The 27424-nt window shown below is 39.2% G+C and overlaps 1 protein-coding gene across 1 annotated transcript in view; it reads right to left on the bottom strand.

Annotated features, from left to right (window-relative positions):
- Window positions 1-27424, bottom strand: part of STPG2 (sperm tail PG-rich repeat containing 2) — a 243558-nt gene that overhangs the window by 85358 nt on the left and 130776 nt on the right. Inside the window, exon 12 of the mRNA XM_063310735.1 lies at window positions 23566-23696. Within this exon, the coding sequence (XP_063166805.1) occupies window positions 23566-23696 (131 nt within the window). The remainder of the gene's footprint in view (window positions 1-23565; window positions 23697-27424) is intronic.

Genomic DNA, 27424 nt, shown 5'->3' with positions numbered 1-27424 from the left:
TTTTAAAACATTTCATGTTGTGAAAGAAAGGCAGAGTATAATTTAAAAAATGGAATAACTTATCATCCAAGTGTTTAATTTCCATTTCAAAGAATCAAATCAACCTTGTGCATTCCAAGTAAAGGAGACAGCTATGATTATCATTTTCTAAATTCATCTTTACAAGCACATATAATACTTACATTTTTTCTCAAGTTTATGGTTTCCATTACAATTGTATTTTTGTGATGAATTGTATTTTTAAATAATGAAAAATAATTTTGAGAACAGACTGCATTATCTAAAATGATGGTGAGGTACCACTGTGTAACAGGCTTTTTTTTAAAATAAAAAGTATTAATTTGTGAAATCAGTCAAATGCTGCAATCATATGCATAATTATAATGAACTCAATAAGACTTGAAGAGGTATCAATGCTTCTGCTTTATGTATTACAATACTGAAAAGTTTATTAAATGCATTTTTAAAATATAGGTAAAAATGTTGAAAATTATGATTGATTGAGGCATGACACTACACTGCATAACTGTAATGGACAATATATTTTTTTAAAAATTCAAATTCATATATATATATATATATATATATATATCATTATTATGTTAAAAATATTTATGGTTTTCCTGGTATGTTCATACTCAAACTGGATAGAAACAGAAAGAAGGAGGAGGAAAAGAAAATATTTAATTAGTCCCTCTGCTGTTGAAATTCGTGAGTCCTTCACTTTAGTCTTAATCACAAGGAGAATAGCTGAGAGATTACTTTTCTTTCAGTGACACTTAAATATATCCCAGATTGTCCCTTTCTTTCTGGAACAGAGCTGACATGGAAAGGTAGAACAAACAACATAGTTCTTTGAGGAAAGAAAATATCTGCCCATGAGCTTAAAAAAGGCCACCAAAGGTTAACAGCCACAGAGAAGTTGTCAACTGCCTGTTTGTTTCACATGTGCTGACACTGCACTTAAATATGGGTGCACTAGAATGCTTTGTGTTGTCTTTCCTACTGACCAAATAAAAAACACTTCAGTCGGGATTAAGGTTTTTTTTCTGTCTGCCCTAGAACTTTTAAAACAACTAACTCTAATGTGTCTGCAAGAATTACACTATACAGGTAGTCCTTGGGTTACAATGGCAATTGGGACCAGAATTTCCATCGCTAAGCAGTGTAGTTGTAAAGCACAATGTCATATAACCCCTTAAAGACTTTTTGCGAGAAACAGAAAAAAATGAACTTATAATTTATGGTTTTGATGATTATGAGGAAGATTACATTAGCAGAGGAAGATTACATTAGCACATATGATCCATCTAATCTTTAGAAAAAAATAGATTATAGGAAAAAATGAGAGACATGTTGTAACCATAGAGTAAGAGGTAAGTTTATACTTACAAGTGCTATAAAGAAAATCAAAAGCTACTTCTTTATTTTTCTTTCTTTGCTTTTCTTCTGCACTTTTGGCTTTGTCTTTTTTTTCCTTCTTTTTTCCTCTTCTTTATTTTATATCAGTTTTTATTTTTATTTTTTAAATTTTAATAAAATTATGTAAAAAAAAGTAAAGCGTGATATCACATGACTGCATCACTTGAGCGATTGCAGTCCCCACTGCCATCGTTAAGCGAGGATCAGAGATCATTAAATGAGGACTGGTGGGAAGAGGCAGGAATCCACGCAAGCAGACCAGTGGGCAAGAGCTACAGGTGGGGGGGTGGGCACTATGGAGGGCAGGTTGGTGCCACAGACGGGCAGTATGGAGTGCAGGAGGCAGGTGCTGAGGGCAGGCACTACAGAGTACAAGTGAGCAGGTGAAAAAGTCCGGAGCAACTTGCGACCTCCTGCCATCTTCCCCATTGACTCTGCTTGTGGGAAGCCAGCAGGGAAGATATGCTGATTCCATGACCACGGGACACTGCAACCTTCATAACTGTGAGCCTCTTGCCAAGTGCCCAAATAGCAATCACATGACTGCAGGGACTCTCTGATGGCTGCAACTTCAAGGACTGGTCATAAGTCCCTGTCATTCAGCACAGTCATAACTTTGAACAGTCCCTGAAAGAGTGGTCGTAACCCAAGGACTCCTGTATATAGATAGACCAATCAAGCAAACAAACAGGATCACAGGCCTGCTTAATATATCAATAATAAAAATAGCTACACTATTATAGCCTCAGAACCAGGCTGCATGACACAGGCAGATCAGGTCCCACAATGCGCTACACCCTCTGATTCAGCAGCCATGAATCCACCACTCACATCCTCCCTCAGCCAAACCCCAAACCTCATTCTTTAGCCAAATGGGTGTCAAGAAGCAGGATAAACCCCCCTGGCCTGAGAATTCTGAACCCTGTCAAAGTAAGCACCTCAGAGCAAGCAGACAGATGCTGACTCTGCAAGCAAGCCTGGTGCCTCATTATGGCAACCACTGAGCAAGGAAAGCCTCAGCTGTGCATGCTCAGCAGGGAGTGGATTTAAACTGTGCAGGGACTGCCTTTCATTGCTGGAAGCAACTTTGGCATCTGGCTTTGTGATTATCTGCTCCTTCCACAGTGGGTGTTTTCCCACCCAGCACCTCTTCAAGCCTCACCTCCCCAAACTCCTGCATCACACCCAGGCTTTGATGGCCAATTGCATGGGCATTTTCTCCCTTCGCTGAAGCCAGGACAAGATATGCACAACACGCAAACATTAGTATAAAATAACTGCAAGAGGCAGGCAATGGGATTGACTGGCTTCCTATATTTTGAACAACGAAGATTGATTTTAAGTTAATCACAAAGGGATAGAGACTGGCTAGATTCACTCATCATATAACGCAAAACCTAGAAAATTATATCTTGGTTTATTGTGTATCATAATGCATAATTTCTCATATGGCACAAGACCAATCTCTAAAGCATCTGCTAAGTTGAAAGGCCTGAATAAATAGAATTCAACTTTTGACTCTCTAAACAAAATAAAACAAAACAAAACAAAAGAGAGAGAGAGAGAGGTTCTCCCATATTTTTATACAGTGGTATACGTGAGTCAGCCATTAGATAACCAGAGAAAGAGCATTTTGCTTGACTGGGCCAGTTTTTACCCATCCTTTATTTTCTATAAACCTGAGAATAATGTTCAAAGAGAAGGAAAGAAGAATGAGGAGGGCCAGCCTAACCACAACTAAACAGGAGGCTCTGAAAATCTCCCATTTCTTGTAAGGGCTAATATCGGAGTAGTAGTGGTTTCCAGACTAGAGACACCTGTTATATAAACATTTCTCAGCAGCCTGTCACAGCTATCAGGAGACCAGCCCAATATCCATTATCTCAAAGGGGTAGGTGGAAAAAACCCTAAAATGTAAATCCTCCAGCATAAATATAGAGATTCTGACTTCTTTGCACTGCAGTGGGCAATCAGCCTTGGTGCTTAAGGCTCACCTGAAGTAAAGATTCTCATCTGAAGGAAACATCTCTGAAAGTCTTTTGCCAAGTGCTGAATAATGGGGTAAGTGTCTGGAGAGCTGTAATTTAATGCCAAGAACAGGTGTGAAATCTGACAGTCTTCTCTGCAAACAACTCTGAACATGTGCTGAAATCCTACACTTAATTCAGGCAGCAAATAAACTGATACTATGGAGTTATTCTTCAGCAAAGGTTCGTTACCTTGTTGTGGTGCTGAAGCTTGAGCACCTCAATGACACCATGAGCTAAACCATGAAGAGCCACCCAAGACGGGAAGGTCTTGACAGAGAGGTCAGACTAAATGCGATCCCTGGGGAAGGTAATGGTAACCTACCCCAGTATTCTTGCCGTGAAAACTAAATGGATCGGTACAACCAGAGATATGTTGGTATACCATCGGAAGATGAGATCCCCAGGTCGGAAGATGGTCAAAATGCTACTGGGGAGGAACAGAGGATGAGTTCAACTAGCCCCAGACGTGATGACGCAGCTAGCTCAAAGCCAAAAGGACGGCTAGCGGCCGACGGTGCTGGTGGTGAACGGCGAATCCAATGTTCTAAGGATCAACACACCATTGGAACCAGGAATGTAAGATCTATGAGCCAGGGCAAATTGGATGTGGTTATTGGTGAGAGGTCAAGATTAAAGATAGACATTTTGGGTGTCAGTGAACTGAAATGGACTGGAATGGGCCACTTCACATCAGATGACCACCAGATCTATTACTGTGGACAAGAGGACCACAGAAGAAATGGAGTAGCCTTCATAATTAATCGTAAAGTGGCTAAAGCAGTGCTTAGATACAATCCAAAAAACGATAGAATGATCTTAATTCGAATTCAGGGCAAGCCATCTAACATCACAGTGATTGAAATATACGCCCCAACCACAGATGCTGAAGAAGCTGAAGTAGAGCAGTTCTATGAGGATCTGCAGCACCTACTGGACAACGTGCCTAAAAGAGATGTTATTTTCATCACAGGAGACTGGAAGGCTAAGGAGGGCAATCAGATGAAACCAGGAATTACAGGTAAGCATGGCCTGGGAGAACAGAATGAAGCAGGACATAGGCTGATAGAATTTTGCCAAGACAACTCACCCTGCATAACAAACACTCTCTTCCAACAACCTAAGAGACAGCTTTATACATGGATTTCACCAGATGGACAACACCGAAATCAGATTGACTACATCTTTGCAGCCAAAGGTGGCAGACATCTATAGAGTCAGTAAAAACAAGACCTGGAGCTGACTGTAGTTCAGTTCATGAACTTCTTATTGTACAATTTAGGATCAGACTGAAGAGATTAGGGAAGACCCACAGATCAGCTAGATATGAGCTCACTAATATTCCTAAGGAATATGCAGTGGAGGTGAAGAATAGATTTAAGGGACTGGATTTAGTAGATAGGGTCCCAGAAGAACTATGGACAGAAGTTTGCAACAGCGATAGGGGGAGATATGCCCGATTAAATGCAAAATTCCAGAGGTTAGCCAGAAGAGACATGGAATTATTTTTAAACAAGCAATGCGCAGAAGTGGAAGAAGACAATAGAATAGGAAGGACAAGAGACCTCTTCCATAAAATTAGAAACATTGGAGGTAAATTCCAGGCAAAAATGGCTATGATCAAAAACAAAGATCGCAAGGACCTAACAGAAGAAGTAGAGATCAAGAAAAGGTGGAATGTATATATGGAAGACCTGTATAAGAAGGATAACAATATCGGGGACAGCTTTGATGGAGTGATCAGTGAGTTAGAGCCAGACATCCTGAAGAGTGAGGTTAAATGGGCCTTAAGAAGCATTGCTAACAAGGCAGCAGGAGATGATGGTATCCCAGCTGAATTGTTCAAAATCTTGCAAGATGATGCTGTCAAGGTAATGCATGCTATATGCCAGCAAATTTGGAAAACACAAGAATGGCCATCAGATTGGAAAAAATCAACTTGTATCCCCATACAAAAAAAGGGAAACACTAAAGAATGTTCAAACTATCGAACAGTGGCACTCATTTCACATGCCAGTAAGGTAATGCTCAAGATCCTGCAAGGTAGACTTCAGCAATTCATGGAGCGAGAATTGCCAGATGTACAAGCTGGGTTTAGAAAAGGCAGAGGAACTAGAGACCAAATTGCCAATATCCGCTGGATAATGGAAAAGGCCAGGGAGTTTCAGAAAAACATCTATTTCTGTTCTATTGACTATTCTAAAGCCTTTGACTGTGTGGACCATATTGTGGCAAGTTCTTAGCGGTATGAGGATACCAAGTCATCTTGTCTGCCTCCTGAGGAATCTGTATAACAACCAAGTAGCAACAGTAAGAACAGACCACGGAACAACGGACTGGTTTAAGATTGGGAAAGGAGTATGACAGGGTTGTATACTCTCACCCTACCTATTCAACTTGTATACAGAACACATCATGCGACATGCTGGGCTTGAGGAATCCAAGGCTGGAGTTAAAATCGCTGGAAGAAACATTAACAATCTCAGATATGCAGATGATACCACTTTGATGGCTGAAAGTGAAGAGGAACTGAGGAGCCTTATGATGAAGGTGAAAGAAGAAAGTGCAAAAGCTGGCTTGCAGCTAAACCTGAAAAAAACCAAGATTATGGCAACCAGCTTGATTGATAACTGGCAAATAGAGGGAGAAAACGTAGAGGCAGTGAAAGACTTTGTATTTCTAGGTGCAAAGATTACTGCAGGTGCTGACTGCAGTCAGGAAATCAGAAGACGTTTAATCCTTGGGAGAAGAGCAATGACAAATCTCAATAAAATAGTTAAGAGCAGAGATATCATGCTGACAACAAAGGTCTGCATAGTTAAAGCAATGGTATTCCCCATAGTAACATATGGCTGCGAGAGCTGGACCATAATGAAGGCTGAGAGAAGGAGGATAGATGCTTTGGAACTGTGGTGTTGGAGGAAAATTCTGAGAGTGCCTTGGACTGCAAGAAGTTCAAACCAGTCCATCCTCCAGGAAATCAAGCCAGACTGCTCACCTGAGGGAATGATATTAAAGGCAAAACTGAAATACTTTGGCCACATAATGAGAAGACAGGACACCCTGGAGAAGGTGCTGATGCTAGGGAAAGTGGAAGGCAAAAGGAAGAGGGGCCAACCAAGGGCAAGATGGATAGATGATATTCTAGAGGTGACGGACTCGTCCCTGGGGGAGCTGGGGGTGTTGACGACCAACAGGAAGCTCTGGCATGGGCAGGTCCATGAAGTCACGAAGAGTCAGAAGTGAGTGAACGAATAAACAACAAATGGATTTATTTGGAAATGTCTATATGTGTGTGTGGTTACTGCACTCCCTTATTTCCCTGTATTCCCCTTTCCACAACAAGTATATGTATGTAAGTGTGTGTGTTTGTGTGTGTGTGCGCATCAAGCTGTATGCTAAGAGTGGACAGGACATTGACTTGCTGATCCACCTGACACAGATCTACAGTAAGGATACTGGGATGTCATTCGGACTGGAGAAGTGTGGCCGATGGTAGTAAAAAGAGGGAAGGTAGAGTCATTTGTCTGAGATAGGCAGCTATAGAAATTGAATAAAATAAATAAATAAAATAGATTGAAGGTAGCTAAAACTGATGGGGTGAAACTGCCAGTGGGCCACATAGCAGCCATATAGACCAGCTACAAGTACCTTGGTAACCCACAGTCACATGAGAACCATGATGAGGAGACAAGGAAGACAGGAACATCCAAGTACCACCAAAGGGTAAGACAGGTCCTGAAGAGCCAGCTCAATGGGAAGAACAAGATCCACGCCATCAACATGTATGCCCTGGCAGTCATCAGATACCCTGCCAGTACATGAGCTAGCAAAAGGAGGACATGGAAGCTGCCAATGTGAAGACCTTGAAGCTCCTCACAAAGTACAGAAGCTTCCACACCAAGTCCAACACCCAGAGATTGTACACCAGGTGGAAAGAGGGAGGGCAGGGTCTGGTGAGTATCACTGTCTTGGATAAAACCCAGAGCATCCAGGAGAACATCAGTAAGATGGCACCCAAAGACGATCTGCTGAGAGAATGCCTGAGGCAGCAGCAGACATGGGAAGAAGTTCAAGCAGAGGAAGTGCCATGGCAAGACAAGACCCTGCATGGGATGTGCCATTGACACATAGCTGAGGTAGCTGACATTGGGAAATCCTACCAGTGGCTGGAAAGGGCTGGACTAAAAGACAGCATGGAGGCACTAATCGTAGCAGCACAAGAACAAGCATTAAGCACCTGATCCATAGAAGCAGTGGTCTACCACACAAGACAGAACTAGAAGACAGCGGTGGTGATAGATGTAGCGGTGCCAAGTGACAGCAACATCAGGAAGGAGTATGAGAAGCTGGAGAAGTACCAGGGCCTGAAGGAGGAACTAGAGAGGATGTGGAAAGTGAAGGCCAAAGTGGTCCCAGTAGTGGTAGGGGCACTTGGGGCTGTGACCCCGAAGCTGGGAGAGTTACTCCAACAGATCCCAGGAACAACATCAGAGCTCTCTGTCCAGAAGAGTGCAGTGCTAGGAACATCTAAGATGCTGAGCAGAATCCTCAAACTCCCAGGCCTCTGGTAGAGGACCTGAGATTGAGGAAGACATATACCACCCATAGGGATGAGGGGGAATTTTCTAAATATATATATGCAGTGACTTGGCTTAACTGGTTTAAAAAGGCTAATTTGTTATTTAAAATGTCTTACACATTAAAGACTACACAGATGCACAAATATCTTTCTTTGTTTCTGGATTGGCACAAGATTTGTTAAGTTTCTTACTTCAAGAGTTTCAACAGGAAAATTCAAACCTTGCTGTTTTTCCTAAGGCTAGGTTGAAGAGAGAAGCAGAGGCGTAAAGACAGCCCTGCCCCTGGAAGACAGACAAAAATATTTTAGGAGGTGGTAGTCTATCATGATTATGTCATACTAGTGAATCCCTTGAAAGAGGCAGTAGCCACTGAACTTTAAATTGCCACTACTCCCAGGTCATAAACGTTTGCTGTTATTTTTTGTTCACTGTTCAATATATTGTGTGAACCCAGCCATTATGGTCTATAAGCCAGGATTATACCTTTTTCAAACCACTCTCAAACCTTTGGGCAGTTGTGAGATGGGATACAAAGGCTTTCTCATTTGAACATGTCTACAAATAATTCAGCCAACCTATCTTATACTTCAGAAATAGAAACACTTTGAACACTTTTTTAAAGATATAGATATGGACTTTTTGGCCTTGAGAGTGGAAATTTAACACATCTGTAAGGTATCAGGTTTAGGAAGATGGTCTTATTGATATAGATTCAAAAATCCAAAAGAAACGTTTTTTCAAAAACTTATACAGCTCATTTCCAAACAGATGCTTTAAGGACTGGAGATTTAAAGAGTCTGAACTTCTAACTTTTAATTATATGACCAATTGCCACCATGATATATGTATACTTTACTTTTACTTTACTTTACTTTACTTTACTTTACTTTACTTTACTTTACTTTACTTTACTTTACTCTACTCTACTCTACTCTACTCTACTCTACTCTACTCTACTCTACTCTACTTTTTATTGATTAGTCATTAGGCCATATAGAAGTACAGGATATAAAACATAAAACATCAATAAGACCGTATGTAAAAATAGAATAAAAGAAACAAATTAGACAAGAACAGAAATATACATACTAATCATATTTCTGAATCACCCCTACAGTTTACCCCAATCAGGCTCACATATGCAGAGCACAACTGAACTGTTTTAAGAAGGGCCATATTATACGTAATTTTTGGATTCTGTCTGCGCATGAAATATGTTGTTTTAATATAAGGATCCCAACAGACTGTTCGTCTAATGTGCGGTCCTAGATAATGATCTTTCTCTTTCTTATACAATTGAAAATGAGGCTTTAATAGGAGATAGAGGGGAAGATATTGTCTACTGTATACCAGGAGTAATTTCAAAGGAGACCTGAACTTGGCTACATGTTTATGTGGATGTGGATGTAGTTGTAGACATATCTATATCTATATCTATGATATAGTTATGTGTGTATGTACAGTATATGTACATATACACAGTATATATCCAATCCTCCTAAGCCCTGGTACATGTGCAAGCCAGATTCTATATGACTCAGCCTGTGAAATGTATCTTCCTATTTTCAGATGACCTGGCTTAATTTATAGTACTTCTTCCAAAACTCTAGCATCTTTTGCCATTCATCATTATCAGAAGGTCTTAAATGACCAAAGAATCTAAAATTTGGGGAAAATCAAGTCCTGTATCTTAGGCACAAAATTTCTGTCAAAGTTTTACTTTACAATTAATGGCACTTAACTATCTTCTCATGGGGTATGATCCTTGAAAAGATTACTGCAGGGATAGACTGATTAAAGTGCTATACAATTGGTACTCCTAAATTTTGTTGTCAAGTATTCAGACATGTTTAAATTGCAACAAAATGATTTCATTATAATTCTAGGAGAAGATATATGGACATGACCAGGAATAAATATAGCCTGAGCCATTAAAGATAAGAAAGCAGGGATAAATTAAATGACCAGTATTCCAATGAATTCATTATTCTTACAAACATTAGACTTTGACAATTTCTATATTCATATGTAGGTCTTCAAAAGTTTTTAAAGTGTATAAAGTTTTAAAAGTTTTAAATAAAACACCAAATGCATTTTAGAATATAGTTGAATGCCAGCTAAAATGTTTTTAACGAAACAGATAAATAGTAAATGTACTAAACTGACAAGGTGTTTGCTATTTTTATATAGTTCTTCCATTTTCTTAACTGATGTTCAGAACTGTTTGTAGCTATTAAACTAGCTTGATCATAAAAACCTATAAATGATTACTGGTTTTTAAACTGTAGCATGATAAAAAAATATTCACACTGTTTTAAGTTACAGTTTATTTCTAACACTGAGTAGACTTGACATTACCTACAAACTGGTTAACCTTTATTTGTTATCCAAGCAGTGAGAATATAAGTTAATGATATATGACAATTATATTTTGGAAATAAATATTAGACTTCTTTTACCGTAGATTAAAAATGAGTTACAAATGATTTACAAACTAGAAATTACACAACCTTTACATCAGAACCTGCACAGGTAAAATAACGGAAGGCATTTTCTTCAGTGTCAGCTTTTAATGAGTGCCATTGGTCATTCCATACAAAAGTATTTATGCATTTATTTGTCACATTTATATACTGCCAGAATCCAAAGACTCTTGTATCATAAATCCCAAACTACTTATAATTAGTTGTGGGAAGGGAGGTTGGGGCAGGGGGGAATTATTTATGGGTTTTTTTGTTAAGCAATGCATTTTCATTGCAGAGAAGTTTTCTGAACTGAATTCAAATACATTAGCCACAATGATAATCAAGTAATTTTTTTATGACAATCAACCAAATGCTACAGACATCTGTATATAACTCAGGCCATTAGACTTAGTCCTACCATGTGAAGCAGCAGAGAACAGCTGCCGAGGTGATGGCCCTTCAAATACCTCCCTGACCTCTAATCTTTTTAGACATTGAATAGTTAAACTGCTCAAATCCAGTAGGTATAATGAGCCAATGTAACTATGAATATAACAATGTAACAAATGAATTATATTTGTTTGTTATATTGTTATATTCATAGTTATTGTAACAATGAATTCAGATATTGTAATATTTATAATTAATTCCAATGTTTAAAATAAAGTATCAGTGGGACCAGGGAACTTCTTGGGTTGGGAAGGAGTTATTAAAGTCTTTCACAGCTATAGAAAATATCCTCTCATCATTGGCTACTAACAAATCTCTCCAAAGATGGCTGTAGGCATATTCGTACAGAAACAGTATTATTTCAAGTGTGCTAGTCCCAGATTATTTCAGCATCATGATAATCAGTCGAAATGTCCCTCAAAAAAAATGGAAGCCAAATTAAGTTCCTTTATAGGTGAAATATGCTCAATTAGCTGCTGTCAATAATGTGTCATCGTCTGTTCTATGTCAGGTACACAAAGAACACTAAAAGACAATACATACTCTATCACACTAAATGTGGGTGTTACCAGTAAGAATAGCCAGTATTTTTCTGGGAAAATATATGGCTGGTATACCAAAACTCTAATTGGCAAAATACACTGCTGAACACTGAACCTCCAAATTGTATCCTTGCCTTCAAAGCATAATATCAATCAAATATTCTGTTTGGAGGGGACAAGAAAATGATATAGATACGATGCTTCACAAAACTTTTTTCTGTAAAGATGGACCATATATTCTGTAATCTCTCAGAGAACTTCAGTTATAGCACAGATTAGAAGAATAAGTATTCAATGTTCTTGTCATAAATACACAGAGAGAGAGAGAAAATGGTGGAATTTCCTTTTGGACACCCAAGAGCTGAATAATAACAATTTCTTCTACTTCCCCTTCCTTTTTTTTTTCTTCAGAAATTATCCTCAATGCACCTAGAAAATGCAATTCATACCAAACAGTCAAAAAATGATGGTGTGCTGATCCCACTGGGAATAACAGACTTAGTGATGATGAGCATGGTTTTAAAACTGGAGGAAGAAACATCAATAACCTGAACTATGCTGAGCACAGTACTCTGACAGCCAAAAATGCAAAGGATCTACAAGCTGTAGTAATAAAAATTAAGCAACAAAGTGAAAAAAAGGGACTAAAATTAAATATAAAGTAGACCAAACTAATGACAACAGGTGTAACATCCAGGTACAACAACCAGCCTCAGGATTGGCAATGAAGATATTGAAGTGGTGAATAGCTTTTGGTTTTTAGGATCAATCATCAACAGTAAAGAAACAAGGAGTCAAGAAATACACCACAGACTAGCCCTTGGCAGAGCAGCCATGAAGGCCTTGGAAAATATATTCAAATGCTGTGATGCTTCTGTATCTACAAAGATCAGAATTGTGCAAGCCATGGTATTGCCTGTAACACTCTATGGAAGCAGAAGATGACCAGCAGCAAGATGGGTGAACTCAGTTACAATGTGAAGAGTGCTCAGTTTGAAGACCTGAAAGACCAGATTAGGAACTGATCATCATGGAGAAAATCTATCTATGTGGTTGCTAGGAGTCAATAACAACTTGATGGCACATAATCAATAAAACAAAACTGTCAATAAACAATCTACTTTATTCCTTATACTTTTCAAAATGCTGCACAGGTTTCCTGAAAATTCAGTTCCTGCTCTCCTTTACTGATGATGAAAATAGTCTTTGGTAACATCTTAGCCTTTGTCTATGAGCTTTAATGTACAGTATCTAGCATACCATATTTTCAGCCTTTGACTCCTGCTGTGAAAGAGAATCAAAACTATGTTAAAAACTCTTAGTTACAATCAGGCCAGGCTTCATCACACTTGCAAAGCACTGTGTACATTATAAGACAAGAGACTGCTAATGTAGATATACACCCAGAGGCTTCTGCCCAATATCACAGCTGCTCACTGCAGAAGCAGAGTTCTTTGATTCATGCTGCATGGCTGTGGACAAATTATTTATCTGTGTAATAAAATAACCTTTAAGCATTAAGCTGGAGTGGTGGCTGCAACAAACAGCAATTGAGATCTGAAGCCTCAGCTGGTCTTTCTTCCAGCACATCAACTCATAGTCTTTGTAGCATCATAACAGGTTTATTTTCAAAGCTCCCTTGGCAATTAATCTAAAGCCACAACGGTTTGGCAAACAGTGGTCAGCAGAAGAATGCCATTAGAGTCACCTGCAAAAATGAATTAATAATTTATTCTCTCCAAAAAGCAGAAGCTAACATCTTACCAGCATATGCAGTTTGGATGCAGTAGAAATCTCTACACATTCCATTAAAGCATATTTACAGTCTTTCAGTATTTAATTCTGATTCATTTGCTCACAAACCTCTATGTTTTGATCACCAAAGTCACTGCATTTCAAAGATCTGGAGTATATTGAAAAGGGGGTATGCAGTTCATGGGAGAACCACCAAGCAATTTAGTGCAAAACAGATTTGGTGAGAAGCTCTGACCCATTCGACTACAGAGTCCCAATTTGTCCCCATTTTTCTTCTCTACCAGTAATCCATTACTGGGAAAATGAAGGGCATATGAGCAAATCAGGTTTAAGACCACTAGTGTACTATGTATGGAGGATTAAAGAGAAGGAGTATGATATATTTTTTAAATCATTTCAATACACATCAAGATTCTACTGTCAAAAATGAGGAAGATCTCATTAGCAGAGCATTTATCAATTGCTTAGAGTTCTACATCCTTAATTTCCCCTATGGCTAACCATGCTAACAATACAAACATTTAAGTACATTTAAGCATTATCTCTTCAACAAATCTGTCTGATATATAACAGAACGTAATAAATACCCATATTAATATTAAGAATGAATATTAAAAATTAGATAAAGTAGTAAACAAACACCCCAACTATATTGCCTATAAGTAAGCAACACTTTTCAAACTAGCAAAAAAAAAAAAACCCTCTATGGGACTGTTTCATTTCAATCATATTTTGCAAGTTTTCATATTATAGCCTATGTTAAGCCAAGAGCCTAATTAATAATATATATTTTCTAACAGCAGCAGAAAGAAGGTCCACAGAAGAAACTTCTCCATTGTAAAGAACAGTCATGTCAATCTTCCAGAATATTAAAAGTCACCAACTTTCACATTGTCAAAATAAAGAGGTGACAGTCATTCAATGTGACAGAAATGTCATAAAGTTGGTTGTTGTTGTTCATTCGTTTAGTCGCTTCCGACTCTTCGTGACTTCATGGACCAGCCCACGCCAGAGCTTCCTGTCGGTCGTCAACACCCCCAGCTCCCCCAGGGACAAGTCCGTCACCTCTAGAATATCATCCATCCACCTTGCCCTTGGTCGGCCCCTCTTCCTTTTGCCCTCCACTCTCCCTAGCATCAGCATCTTCTCCAGGGTGTCCTGTCTTCTCATTATGTGGCCAAAGTATTTCGGTTTTGCCTTGAATATCATTCCCTCAAGTGAGCAGTCTGGCTTTATTTCCTGGAGGATGGACTGGTTTGATCTTCTTGCAGTCCAAGGCACTCTCAGAATTTTCCTCCAACACCACAGTTCAAAAGCATCAATCTTCCTTCTCTCAGCCTTCCTTATGGTCCAGCTCTCGCAGCCATATGTTACTACGGGGAACACCATTGCTTTAACTATGCGGACCTTTGTTGTCAGTGTGATGTCTCTGCTCTTAACTATTTTATCGAGATTTGTCATTGTTCTTCTCTCAAGGATTAAGCGTCTTCTGATTTCCTGACTGCAGTCAGCATCTGAAGTAATCTTCACACCTAAAAATACAAAGTATTTCACTGCTTCTACATTTTCTCCCTCTATTTGCCAGTTATCAATCAAACTGGTTGCCATAATCTTGGTTTTTTTAAGGTTTAGCTGCAAGCCAGCTTTTGCACTTTCTTCTTTCACCTTCATCATAAGGCTCCTCAGTTCCTCTACGCTTTCAGCCATCAAAGTGGTATCATCTGCATATCTGAGATCGTTACTGTTTCTTCCAGCGATTTTAACTCCAGCCTTGGATATATCAAGCCCAGCATGTCGCATGATATGTTCTGTGTACAAGTTGAATAGGTAGGGTGAGAGTATACAACCCTGCCGTACTCCTTTCCCAATCTGAAACCAGTCCGTTGTTCCATGGTCTGTTCTTAGGGTTGCTACTTGGTCGTTATACAGATTCTTCAGTAGGCAGACAAGATGACTTGGTATCCCCATACCACACCACTAAGAACTTGCCACAATTTGTTATGGTCCACACAGTCAAAGGCTTTAGAATAGTCAATAAAACAGAAATAGATGTTTTTCTGAAACTTCCTGGCTTTTTCCATTATCCAGCGGATATTGGCAATTTGGTCCCTAGTTCCTCTGCCTTTTCTACACCCAGCTTGTACATCTGGCAATTCTCACTCCATGAATTGCTGAAGTCTACCTTGCAGGATCTTGAGCATTAACTTACTGGCATGTGAAATGAGTGCCACTGTTCGATAGTTTGAACATTCTTTAGTGTTTCCCTTTTTTGGTATGGGGATATAAGTAGATTTTTTCCAATCTGATGGCCATTCTTGTGTTTTCCAAATTTGCTGGCATATGGCATGCATCACCTTGACAGCATCATCTTGCAAGATTTTGAACAGTTCAGCTGGGATACCATCGTCTCCTGCTGCCTTGTTATTAGCAATGCTTCTTAAGGCCCAATCAACCTCACTCTTCAGGATGTCTGGCTCTAGCTCACTGACTACACCGTCAAAGCTGTCCCCGATATTGTTGTCCTTCCTATACAGGTCTTCTGTATATTCTTGCCACCTTTTCTTGATCTCTTCTTCTTCTGCTAGGTCCTTGCCATCTTTGTTTTTGATCATACCCATTTTTGCCTGGAATTTACCTCCAATGTTTCTAATTTTCTGGAAGAGGTCTCTTGTCCTTCCTATTCTATTGTCTTCTTCCACTTCCGTGCATTGCTTGTTTAAAAATAATTCCTTATCTCTTCTGGCTAACCTCTGGAATTTTGCATTTAATTGGGTATATCTCCCCCTATCACTGTTGCCTTTTGCTTTCCTTCTTTCTTGGGCTACTTCTAGTGTCTCAGCAGACAGCCATTTTGCCTTCTTGGTTTTCTCTTTCTTTGGGATGTATTTTGTTGCCGCCTCCTGAACAATGTTGCAAACTTCTGTCCATAGTTGTTCTGGGACCCTATCTACTAAGTCCAGTCCCTTAAATTGATTCTTTACCTCCACTGCATATTCCTGAGAGATATTAGTGAGCTCACATCTAGCTGATCTGTGGGTCTTCCCTAATCTCTTTAGTCTGATCCTAAATTGTGCAATAAGAAGTTTCTGATCGGAACTACAGTCAGCCCCAGGTCTTGTTTTTACGAACTCTATAGATGTCCGCCACCTTTGGCTGCAAAGGATGTAGTCAATCTGATTTTGGTGTTGTCCATCTGGTGAAGTCCATGTATAAAGCCATCTCTTAGGTTGTTGGAAGAGAGTGTTTGTTATGCAGGGTGAGTTGTCTTGGCAAAATTCTATCAGCCTATGTCCTGCTTCATTCGGTTCTCCCAGGCCATGCTTACCTGTAATTCCACGTGTCATTTGACTGCCCACCTTAGCCTTCCAGTCTCCTGTGATGAAAATAACATCTTTTAGGCGTGTTGTCCAGCAGGTGCTGCAGATCCTCATAGAACTGCTCTACCTCAGCTTCCTCAGCATCTGTGGTTGGGGCGTATATTTGGATCACTGTGATGTTAGATGGCTTGCCCTGAATTCTAATTGAGATCATTCTATCGTTTTTTGGATTGTATCCAAGCACTGCTTTAGCCACTTTACGATTAATTATGAAGGCTACTCCATTTCTTCTGTGGTCCTCTTGTCCACAGTAGTAGATCTGGTGGGCATTTGATGTGAAGTGGCCCATTCCAGTCCATTTCAGTTCACTGACGCCCAAAATGTCTATCTTTAATCTTGACATCTCACCAATAACCACATCCAATTTGCCCTGGCTCATAGATCTTACTTTCCTGGTTCCAATGGTGTGTTGATCCTTAGAACATTGGATTTGCCGTTCACCACCAGCACCGTCGGCCGCTAGCCGTCCTTTCGGCTTTGAGCTAGCTGCGTCATCACGTCTGGGGCTAGTTGAACTCATCCTCTGTTCCTCCCCAGTAGCATTTTGACCATCTTCCGACCTGGGGATCTCATCTTCCGATGGTATACCGACATATCCCTGGTTGTACTGATCCATTTAGTTTTCATGGCAAGAATACTGGGGTGGGTTGCCATTACCTTCCCCAGGGATCGCATTTAGTCTGACCTCTCTGTCATGACCTTCCCGTCTTGGGTGGCCCTTCATGGTTTAGCTCATGGCATCATTGAGGTGCTCAAGCTCCAGCACCATGACAAGGTAACGATCCTTTGCTGAAGAAAGTTGGTTAACAGGTAGAAATTGTTTTAAATGATGGACTAATTTGCAAGTACAGTATATAAATTAACCATTGCAGCTTGTATTAAATACCTCCAGATTTGGGTAAAATAAAATATAAATTATGCTGCTGGATTTTTCAGAAACAGTGCTAAGACTTAAGATGCTGAAATTGAAAGGAGATTAAAAAGAGCCACAACATGCACTGTAAGCAGCTGTAGATGGATGTGGTGAACATAAATATGGTTTGCAAGCATAGAAAGGTCTGGGGAGGTATAGTGAATGGTGTGAGTGTAAATGTAATGATAATGCCTACCCTTTTTTTTTTTTACCTTTTGGGTCCCAATTTTTCTTTGGTTTACAATGCTTACTCCTTTTCTCTGTTTTACATCCTGCATGCCCCAAAAGGAACAGCCTGATAGGTACAGTATGTATGTATATATGTATATATTATTTTAAATAGTATTTAGATACCTATCTGTAAGTCATTTGTTATCCATCTCTAGTATTTATGGTCAATTGAATATTTGAATATTACTATACTCCCAAGGCCCCAGATTAAAGATGTAACATAATAAGATACTGACTTAAAGCTTGGAGGTCCCACTAAGGCAATCAAGACTAATTACTTGATGAGGAAGAACAACACTACTAGTAGTAGTACTGAACTGATGGTGTGACCTGAGTCTCACTGAGCAAACCGTGTCCATTGCAGCTAGATAATATAGGACTGGTAACACTTTAAGAATTGATATGTAAGTTTCTTATACTCCTTTCCCCTCTTCGTCTCCTTTCCTTTCTTCAACATGTCTTTTTATATAGTAGGTCTGAGAGAAGAGGATTCTTTTCTAGTTTTCATTTTATAATCTGGGACACTTTCAAACTGAATGACTAGGTATAAAATAAGCAGTTTTTTTAAATCTGTTCAATCATGCCTGATTCCAAAATAAGCAATAAATAAGGTATAATAGGACTATGTAAATGAATCCCAACTTTGTTCATTTACATATCTGACTTCTGACTCAATTAGTTAAATTCATATTGTTTGGTTAGCTATGCAGGTTGGATATTCTAAGAATTCTAGTCCAGTATCTGTATGGACATCAGATTGGGAAGGTTACACTGAACAAGTCAACTCTTCGATGAGAAACACCTGATAAAGTTCTCTAATAATAATAACTATTACGTTTATCTGCTTGCTTGCTTGCTTGCTTGCTTGCCTGCTTGCCTGTTTGCTTGCTTGCTTGCTTGTTATGTCGACTTATATCCCCATCCCCTCTCCTTCAGGAAAGATTCTCATACAGAATCTTAACATACTTAACTGTGGACATTTTCTTGTGAGCAATGCACAATCAGAGTGATCCTAATATGAGTCCATGTATGTAATATTCATCTGTGCAGTTACATTTTGGTGGACTGATTTTTAATGATTTGTACTGTGGTACTGCTGGTTATTCATTCCATTTTAGAGAGGCTAGGAAGTAGATTTCCTACATAATGTTTTACAACAGCTCTTTTGACTAAAATAAATGTAGAGGAAGTTATTGCATATTGCTATGACCTGCAGTCCTGTTTCAAGGGTTATTGCAAGCATAGTTTTCATACAGAGCAATTGAAGTATATTAACTTGAAAAACATGACTCTGGATGAATGTACCTTGAAGTGTTTTTATTAAGTGAAAAAGACAATCTACTATGCTTGATATTAGTGGCACTGGAGAAGATAAGAAGGGTAGAATACATTTGGCAATAAGAACTATTATTCACATTTTTCACTGACAGTATGAACTATGCCCGTATCTCAGTGTAACAAAATCCAGTCATTGTTTTATTAAATTGATTTAAATAAAAGTATATATTTTTGCATGTGTGGCCTGAATATCTTCTTTTCTTTCTCTCTGTCTCAAACACAGGCACATGCACTCACACACACATCAGGATAGATAAAGAGGGTCACTCCATTCATGAGGGCCCACATAACATCACTGGTATAATTAGAATATTGACAATCATTCAGATTAAAATTGACAGCATTTTAGAACAAAAAAAGCACATAAAATATATACATAGAACATTTCACTGCCTTCTGAAAACGTATCATTAACCTCCTAACTGGCCTAGAGCCAGCTGTAATAATGAAAACTTGCAAAATATAATTGAAACAGAAGAGCTACATGGAAATATATTTCTGGTAGCCTGGAATCAGAACCAGGGAAAAAAGAGTCAATCAATGTTACTTTTCTACGATCTCCTTGAACAGGATAGTCTTGGCCTACCTTTGAGCAATTATATGAAAATAGGCATAAAGGTTTCACAAGAGAAAGAACATTCCAGAAGCTGAAAGCCACTACAATTATGCATAATACAGGAGGGCTTTGGTGCTTATAATTTCAGTAATCTATCATGCAAGCACAAGCATTTATGTGCATTTACCAGTTGTAGCCCTATCAGCATCTCCACATTTTGGATTACAAAACTAATCCCTCTGGAACAGCATCCCCCCAACACCTTCTCTCCTAGGGTTCTGGAAAACTTAAAACCTGGCTTTGGCTCCAGGCCAGGGGTTAATATAGTATTCTTTTGGGAGGCATGTTTTCCATCATTTTTAGATTATTTTATTTCGGGTTGCCTGTGTGGTTTCAGGATTTATCTGTTTTTATGGATTTTGGGGGGGTTTGAATGCTGCCCAGAGTCCATTGGAGCTGGGTGGCTCTAATACATTTAAATAATAAAATAAATAAAATATGCATATATTACAAAACAGAATACTAAACCAAATCAGGCAAAGTATGAATAAATTTTGATGGAGCTCCCACTTTGCCTGTGCAAGCCTGATCAGCTTTAAAACAAACAAAAATGAACTTCCCTGAAATTTCCTGTGAACTCCCTCCACTATCATCATCAGAAGGGCCACCACCCACATTTTGAGAACCTCTGTTCTAATATTTTCAATGCAAATTATTTATGGAACTACTTAATCTTATATTTTAAGATTATCAATTTAACATTTTTAAGCATCAAACTGACTAAAGAGGGGGGGAAAGTTTGAGGCAAATCAAACTCAGTTTTTCAAAGGTTTAAAAATGCTTCAGCAGAAAAGAATTTATACAAGGTAATAATAGTATAGCTGGGGCAATTTACTCAAAGAAAAGTATTTGCAAGCTATTTTTAAGGCAAGATATTTCAATAATGTAAGCTTTTAATGACTGGAGAGAATAAAACAGCCCTTATTCAATATTTCTTGTGACATTCAGTGAAGTTAGTAAGGTAGACTCCTGAACAAATTCTAGTACCAAATTCTAGTACCAAGGTCAAATACCTTTCAAACTGAACCCAAAGGGAAATCCAATCTTGAAACTCTTCATTCGGATCGAAATAAAATGTACATCCAATAATACATATGAAAATGTGGAAAAATTATACCCACTATTTCCAATGGCAACTGTAATTTGTACCCTGAAAATCTCAATGGATGTCCAAGCCAAAAAGAAAAGTTATTATTTAGTTTATAAACTGCAATAACATTGGAATAAAACAGTGGAACAAAAAGGGAAAACACATAGAATATAACACAGTCTCAGAGTTGTATATCATTTTACTTATTATTTGAAATAATGTGTATTATTTCAAAACTCTAAGTGTTGCTATACAAAAGTAATTTGTGGATTGTGGCCCCAAAGCCCTATCCTAATGGCAGTGCTGCCACTGACAATATAAGGCTATTTCATATTATTATTATTATAATACACGTAAAGGAACTCTTGGGCATCTGTGCCAAAAATTTACATATTTCTAGATTTTGGAAATAACAAGAAATTATCGTAGAAGAAATACAAGTATGACAAATCCTAACCAAAATATATTTCAAATGAAGTTAGCTGATGTGAATGTGTGTGAGAGATTACAAATAATGATTATGAATGACACAGTACATCTATAACTTGGTGAGCTGATCATGCACTTTGAGTTTTATGAATTATTGACAAATAAATAACAATGATGTAATTTCAGTGTACCAACTCATATTCACCCTATTTTTTATATTCACCAACTCATACTCACCCCACCTCATACTTTTTGTAGTTTTTACAATGTGGATAATACATTCCTATTTTCATGCTGAGATGATTTATTTAATTTTAAATATTATTTATTTATTGATTTGATTTGATTTGATTTGTGTTCTTCCACAATCAGGAAAAAGCCCTTAGCCTTTCATGTATACTAATAGAAATACAATAAAACTTCATAGCAAAAGAATATAACAACAAAGAATCAAAACAAAGAATCAGAGAAAAATAAATTAGCCAGTCTGATGGCATCAGCTGATCTCACCAAGGGCTGTCTAAAATAACTCATTTTTGTAGCTTGAAGAAAGCCAATTAAGTGGGGTCAGATCAAATTTTGGGGAAGTGGCATTCCAAAGTGTAGTCATGCCTTTTCTCACAAAGATGGGGGGCCACATGAAGGTCCTCCAAGGAACTGCCTAGTGAGATGGGTGGTGATGAAATTTGAAATATAAATAAATAAATAAAAATAAAATGCTGACCTGGGAGGATTAAAACAGAGAAGGCATTCCTGCAAGTACTCTGATGCCAAAGGTCTGAGCTTTAAAGGTCCAAACCAGCATTTTGAACTTGACTTTGAAGCTAATAGTGATCTAGTGCAGGGCCTGAAGCACAGGTATTGTAATGGAATGTGGGAATGACCTTGAGAGATGTGGGGAAGAGTTGCTGCCTGGGGAACAATTAGAGAAGAGGGGGTATAGCCCGTAGCTGCATAATGGAAGGAGAAAGAAACTCAAAAAGGAACCTCTCTAACTTATCAGGTGGTAAAAGAGACAGCAGGAGATTTGTACTTTGACTCTTGCAAGATTCTGTTAATGTAGCCTATCAATAAAGTAGAATTAGCTCATTTGGTCATGTTTTCTGCCTGGTCTACCTAGGAAGTCTGACAGGTATAGTATGATCATGATGGTGGATGCCAAAACACAACCAGGCCACTGTGTTCTGGACTAGTTAAAACTTCCAAATGGCCTTCAAAGATTGCTCTGTATACATCATATTGCAGTGGTCCAAGCAAATGGTAATGAGGCATCTGTTAGCTTCAGTTAGGACCGCAACTAGTGGACAACGGCTCCCTGGCTACTTAATAAAATCCTTATTAATCATAAATTTGTATCCTACTTCGTTTCAAAAATCCTTAAAGTGGCTCACAATAAAAGTGATGCCATACAAGGTTAAACTATACTTGTAACAAATAGACCTAAGGTACGATAACTTGTGCTCCAGGATGCAAGACTTATATTTCATTTCACTCAATTCAACTACAAAAGAATAAATGTCTTCGGAAATAGAATAGCATCTGACTAGCTTCACTATGAAGAAAATGTCATTCATTTATAATATCAAAAATTCTAGCTATTGGGGTCCTTTAAGTGACAGCTTTGGAAATCATCTAATCTTTTAGGAAAGAAATGTAACTGAATACCATGTTCACATCTGCACACAGCAGATTAAAATATCTGCTCTATCCAATTCAGCTCAGTCCAAAGGCACTCAAGCCATATTTTAACATGCCCACTCACATAATTTACATAATGATTCTATGTGCCGCTTTCTTAGATTCTAGGAAGCTCACAGTGAGGCAAAAAAACATAAACAATAATAAAGCATCAAACATTATCAACAAAATAAAACCCTACATGTAGCCTTTTAACTGTTTAAGTGTACACTTCCTCCAAGGGTCAAATGCTTCCAACCACGTGGCAAACTCCCCCTGAAGCAGGGCCGCAACTAGGGTCTGTGTCACCCGGGGGACACATGGATTCCATGCCCATTTCGGCGCCCCCCCAGCACTAATTTTGGCACCCCACCAGCGCAGCGCCCAGAGCACATGCCCTGATTGCCCCCCCTCCAGTTGTGGCCCTGCCCTGAAGTCCTGTTGGGAAAGCACAACCTTGACATTTGCAACAAATGCAACCTTCTGTGGCTGCTATCTTCCTCTCTTGTGAAAAAAAAACCACCTTTTGCTTTCCTGCTGTTAAGTAACAAAATGACAATGCTATTGCAGATCATTATGTACCTATTACATACATAAGGCATGACCAGGTTCAACCATTTGCCAAATAACATTGTGAGGTATCAACCTACCTCATATGATGCAGGGCCAGGAGTTTTGTCTTTTGCTTCTTTAAAACGAGGTTCTTGAGAAACACAAACTGTAACACCAGAAGGCAGTTTTGCTCCTGACTGGTCAACCACTGGGCTGTATGTCCCTGGTCCTAAAAATAAAAAAGGAAATGCAGAAAGATAAATCCATGTTTTCTTCATACATGAGGCTTATCATCAAACTATAGAGACTGTGACAGAGCAACAAGATATGAGAATTAGCATTCTAGAGTATCATAAAATGAAAACAGTTCACATCATTACCACAGTCCATTATGTTACTTTTTTTTTTTTAATCGTACGGCATAGCAGTTCAGTGTTCATACTGCTTTTTCTTGCTGGGAAATCCTTGTGAGGTCCAGCAGCCAGATGTGTAGACTGTTTAGCCGTGACAAGTCATGTTGCCCAGGGTGCACCACGAGGAGGCTAGTCTACATTGCACTGAGCTGGCCTGAGAGAAAGTGACTGGCCCAAGGTCACCCAGCTGGCTTTCATGCCTAAGGCAGGACTAGAACTCACAGACTCATGGTTTCTATTATGTTACTATCAGAATATCTCATGTGTATTAGTACTTTTTGTTGAGCAATAGAAACCTTACCTAAATTATCTGTGAAAAGGCTGGTATCTGTTTTCTACATCTGTAATGTACTTCTTTTGGGGAAAGTTCTGAACAGCTTACCTAGTGAGTCTAGGCTCTGCTATCCAAGCCAGCCAGCCAAAGACCTGCTCAGTCTTAACAATGCTACAGCTTTATATGCCTTCAAGCCATTCTCAGGCAGTGCCAAGAATAACTTCTTTCCTTGTGAAATAGTATCTACAGGGAATGAACAAATTGCTCTTTTTTGTGGTAGGTGTCTGTCAAACTCTCTGGTGCAAAAAGAGAGAGAAAGAAGTATTTCATTGAACAAATAGACTTTCATTCTCTGCAACTATGTGATGAGGCTCGGAGTAACAAAGGTCAGTGTGTGATGACTGTACAATGACAATAAGTGGTGATCTTAGCAGAGTACACCTCACCTGCTTGTCTTTATTATATTTACAGCCATCTTTTCTCCAAGGGGCTCAAAATAGTTAAGACTCTGAACTGACCTAGGCAGCAAAACTTCAACCAATGTCAGAAAATTTTATAGGTTAGGAAGAGACAAGTTATTTTCTCAGCAATATCACTGTTGCATATACCCATGAATAAACCTGTTTCATTTCCACAGAACCTGCTTCTGAACACATTTTAACTCAAATACATAGGACTGTATGCAATTTAAATATCCTGAAACCTTTTGGAGATGAAAAGTTCTGCCATAAGCATGAAAGCTGGCTGGGTGACTTTGGGCCAGTCCCTCTCTCTCAGCCCAACTCAAATCACAGGGTTGTTTTTGTGGGGAAAATAGGAGGAGGAAGGAGTATTACATATGTTCCCTGCCTTGAGTTATTTATAAAAATAATAAAGGCGGGATTAAAAGAAATCTAAAAAAAATGCATCACAAGATTTAAGCTTCAAAATCCAATGGATATTTACTTCCCTGTCCACATACTAACCCAACTGATTTCCACAAATTCTTCATGAATCCTTTAGATTGAATGGCACAATCATTAAGATGCTTTCTTTCAGCCCAAGTAATTTTATCCAATTAATCTTGAACAGGCAGTTTCCTTATTCTGTTGGTCTGATTGTACCTACTTAAACTACCTCCTACATCCCTATGACTAGTAATGACTGTATGTAATGGTTTTTGTCCAGGCTGAATCTCAGCACAATATACTTAAGTAGGTTATAGAGGGGGAGGAGGGCAGCAGATAATGAAAATCCACTAACCCAGTCAAGCAGAGGAGTTACAGAGAGTTGTATGAAGTTACTGAACTCCCTGGTTAGCTGTGTTGCAGAAACATGGAAGAGAGAAGCATCATCAGGTTAAGCTTCTCTTCCTGCTGCTAGTGCAGAAATGAGTCTATACCAATGTGATAAACTGTACTGGGGAGTTCTTGGAGTTGAAGTCCAGGCATCTTAAAGTTGCTAAGATTGAGAAACACTGGTCTATACAGTAGACCTGCAACAGAAGGATTGCTCTAGACACTATTTCTCTGATTTTATTCTGAGACCACATGGGATGGGGCTGAAAAAGACAAGAAGGGAAGTGGGATGGCTAAGCCTCTACATACTCTTTCCATAGTTGCTTTGGCTTCTATCTCTGTCTATCTATCTGACCAATTTATTAAGCTGCCATCTTGCTAAGCCAGATCAAGAAACAGACAGTGCAAAAGTTTACTGGAATGCTACTTTTGCTGAAGTACCATAACAACAGAATTATGAAAGCCTCCAGAGTTTTTCTTATACTATACCAAATATAATCAAGGCACGGTTATTTTGAGGGTGGTGGTGGCATTGTTCGTTTTTTGTTTTATGCCTTCCACTTTCCCAGGACTGAGTTGTCATTTTCCCTTAATGATTCATCCATTTCCTCTTCAAGGATATCTCCACATTCCTTTACAATATACTGCGTGCCAGAGATCCAAATAAATCCCTTCCATCTTGCAGATCAGACAATAGCAGCTAATCAGCAGGGCTCACTTAACAAGCCAAATTGTATTTGATGGAAAAGCCTGAAAAGCCAAAAGGGTCAAGACCATCCAAATTTAGGGGAGGCAGGATGCTGTTCCACCAGGTAGGTGCCACAACAGAGAAGGCACATCTCTTTGGTCCTGTAAGATGCCATTGCTTAATAAAAAGGACCCAGAGCACATCCACCCAATCAGATTTGGTGAGGCAAGCAGAAACAAGGGGCAGTTCTACAAATAACTGGCCCTGGGTCACATAGAGGTTTACAGATTATAACCAGGACCTTAAATTACACCTGGGAGCTCACTAGAAGCCAGTGCAGTTTGCAGTACAATGGTGTTACATGAATGTACTAAAACACCCCAAACTGCCCATGCTGCCGCATTCTGGACCAGTTTCAGTGTCTGAATGGTTTCAAGGGCAGCCCCATGTAGAATGCATTACAGAAGTCCAAAACAGGAGGTAACTAAGGCACAAGCGGACATGAATAGAGCCTTCTGATCCAGAAACCGGCACAATTAGTTCAAAAGGTGGATTTGTGCAAAGGCCCTCCTTTGAGCAGGAGCCATGAGTTTCAGAGAACCCCAACCCTGTCTCGGGGAGTGCATTCCCATTCAGAGTTAAAGATAGAAAGTCTTTAGAAAGGAAGTGTTTAGAGGAAGTGCTGTGGCAAGACAAGAGTCTCCATGGAACATACCATCAACAGATAGTGGAGCTGGCTGACATTGGGAAATCCAGTGGCTGGAAAGGGCTGGACTAAAAGACAGCACTGAGGCACTGATCACAGCAGCACAAGAACAGGCACTAAACACCAGATCCATAGAAGCAGGGGTCTATCCCACTAGACAGGACTCAATGTGCAGACTGTGCAGAGAGGCCTTAGAGACAATCCAACATATACTGTAGTGGCAGGGTGTAAGAAGACAGGAACAGCATACACTGAATGGCACAACCAAGTAGCTGGAATTGTGTACAGGAACATCTGCACAGCGTATGGACTAGACCCTTCTAATTCCAGATGGGAGATTCCACAGAAGGTCATGGAGAATAACAGGGCTAAGATCCTGTGGGCCTTCCAGATCCAGATGGGCAGGCTGGTACTGGCCAATCAACCAGACATCACAGTAGTAGAGCAGCAGTGGTAATAGATGTAGCGGTGCCAAGTGACAGCAACATCAGGAAGAAGGAGTATGAAAAGCTGGAGAAATACCAGGGCCTGAAGGAGGAACTAGAGAGGATGTGGAAAGTGAAGTTGTCATGACCTCGTTGCAAGGCACAAAGAGCCTC

This window comes from Candoia aspera, chromosome 8 (genome assembly GCF_035149785.1).
Source record: "Candoia aspera isolate rCanAsp1 chromosome 8, rCanAsp1.hap2, whole genome shotgun sequence".
NCBI classification, from domain to species: Eukaryota; Metazoa; Chordata; class Lepidosauria; order Squamata; family Boidae; genus Candoia; species Candoia aspera.
The sequence above is the reverse complement of the archived record's forward strand: the minus strand, read 5'-3'. Positions and strand labels throughout refer to the sequence as shown.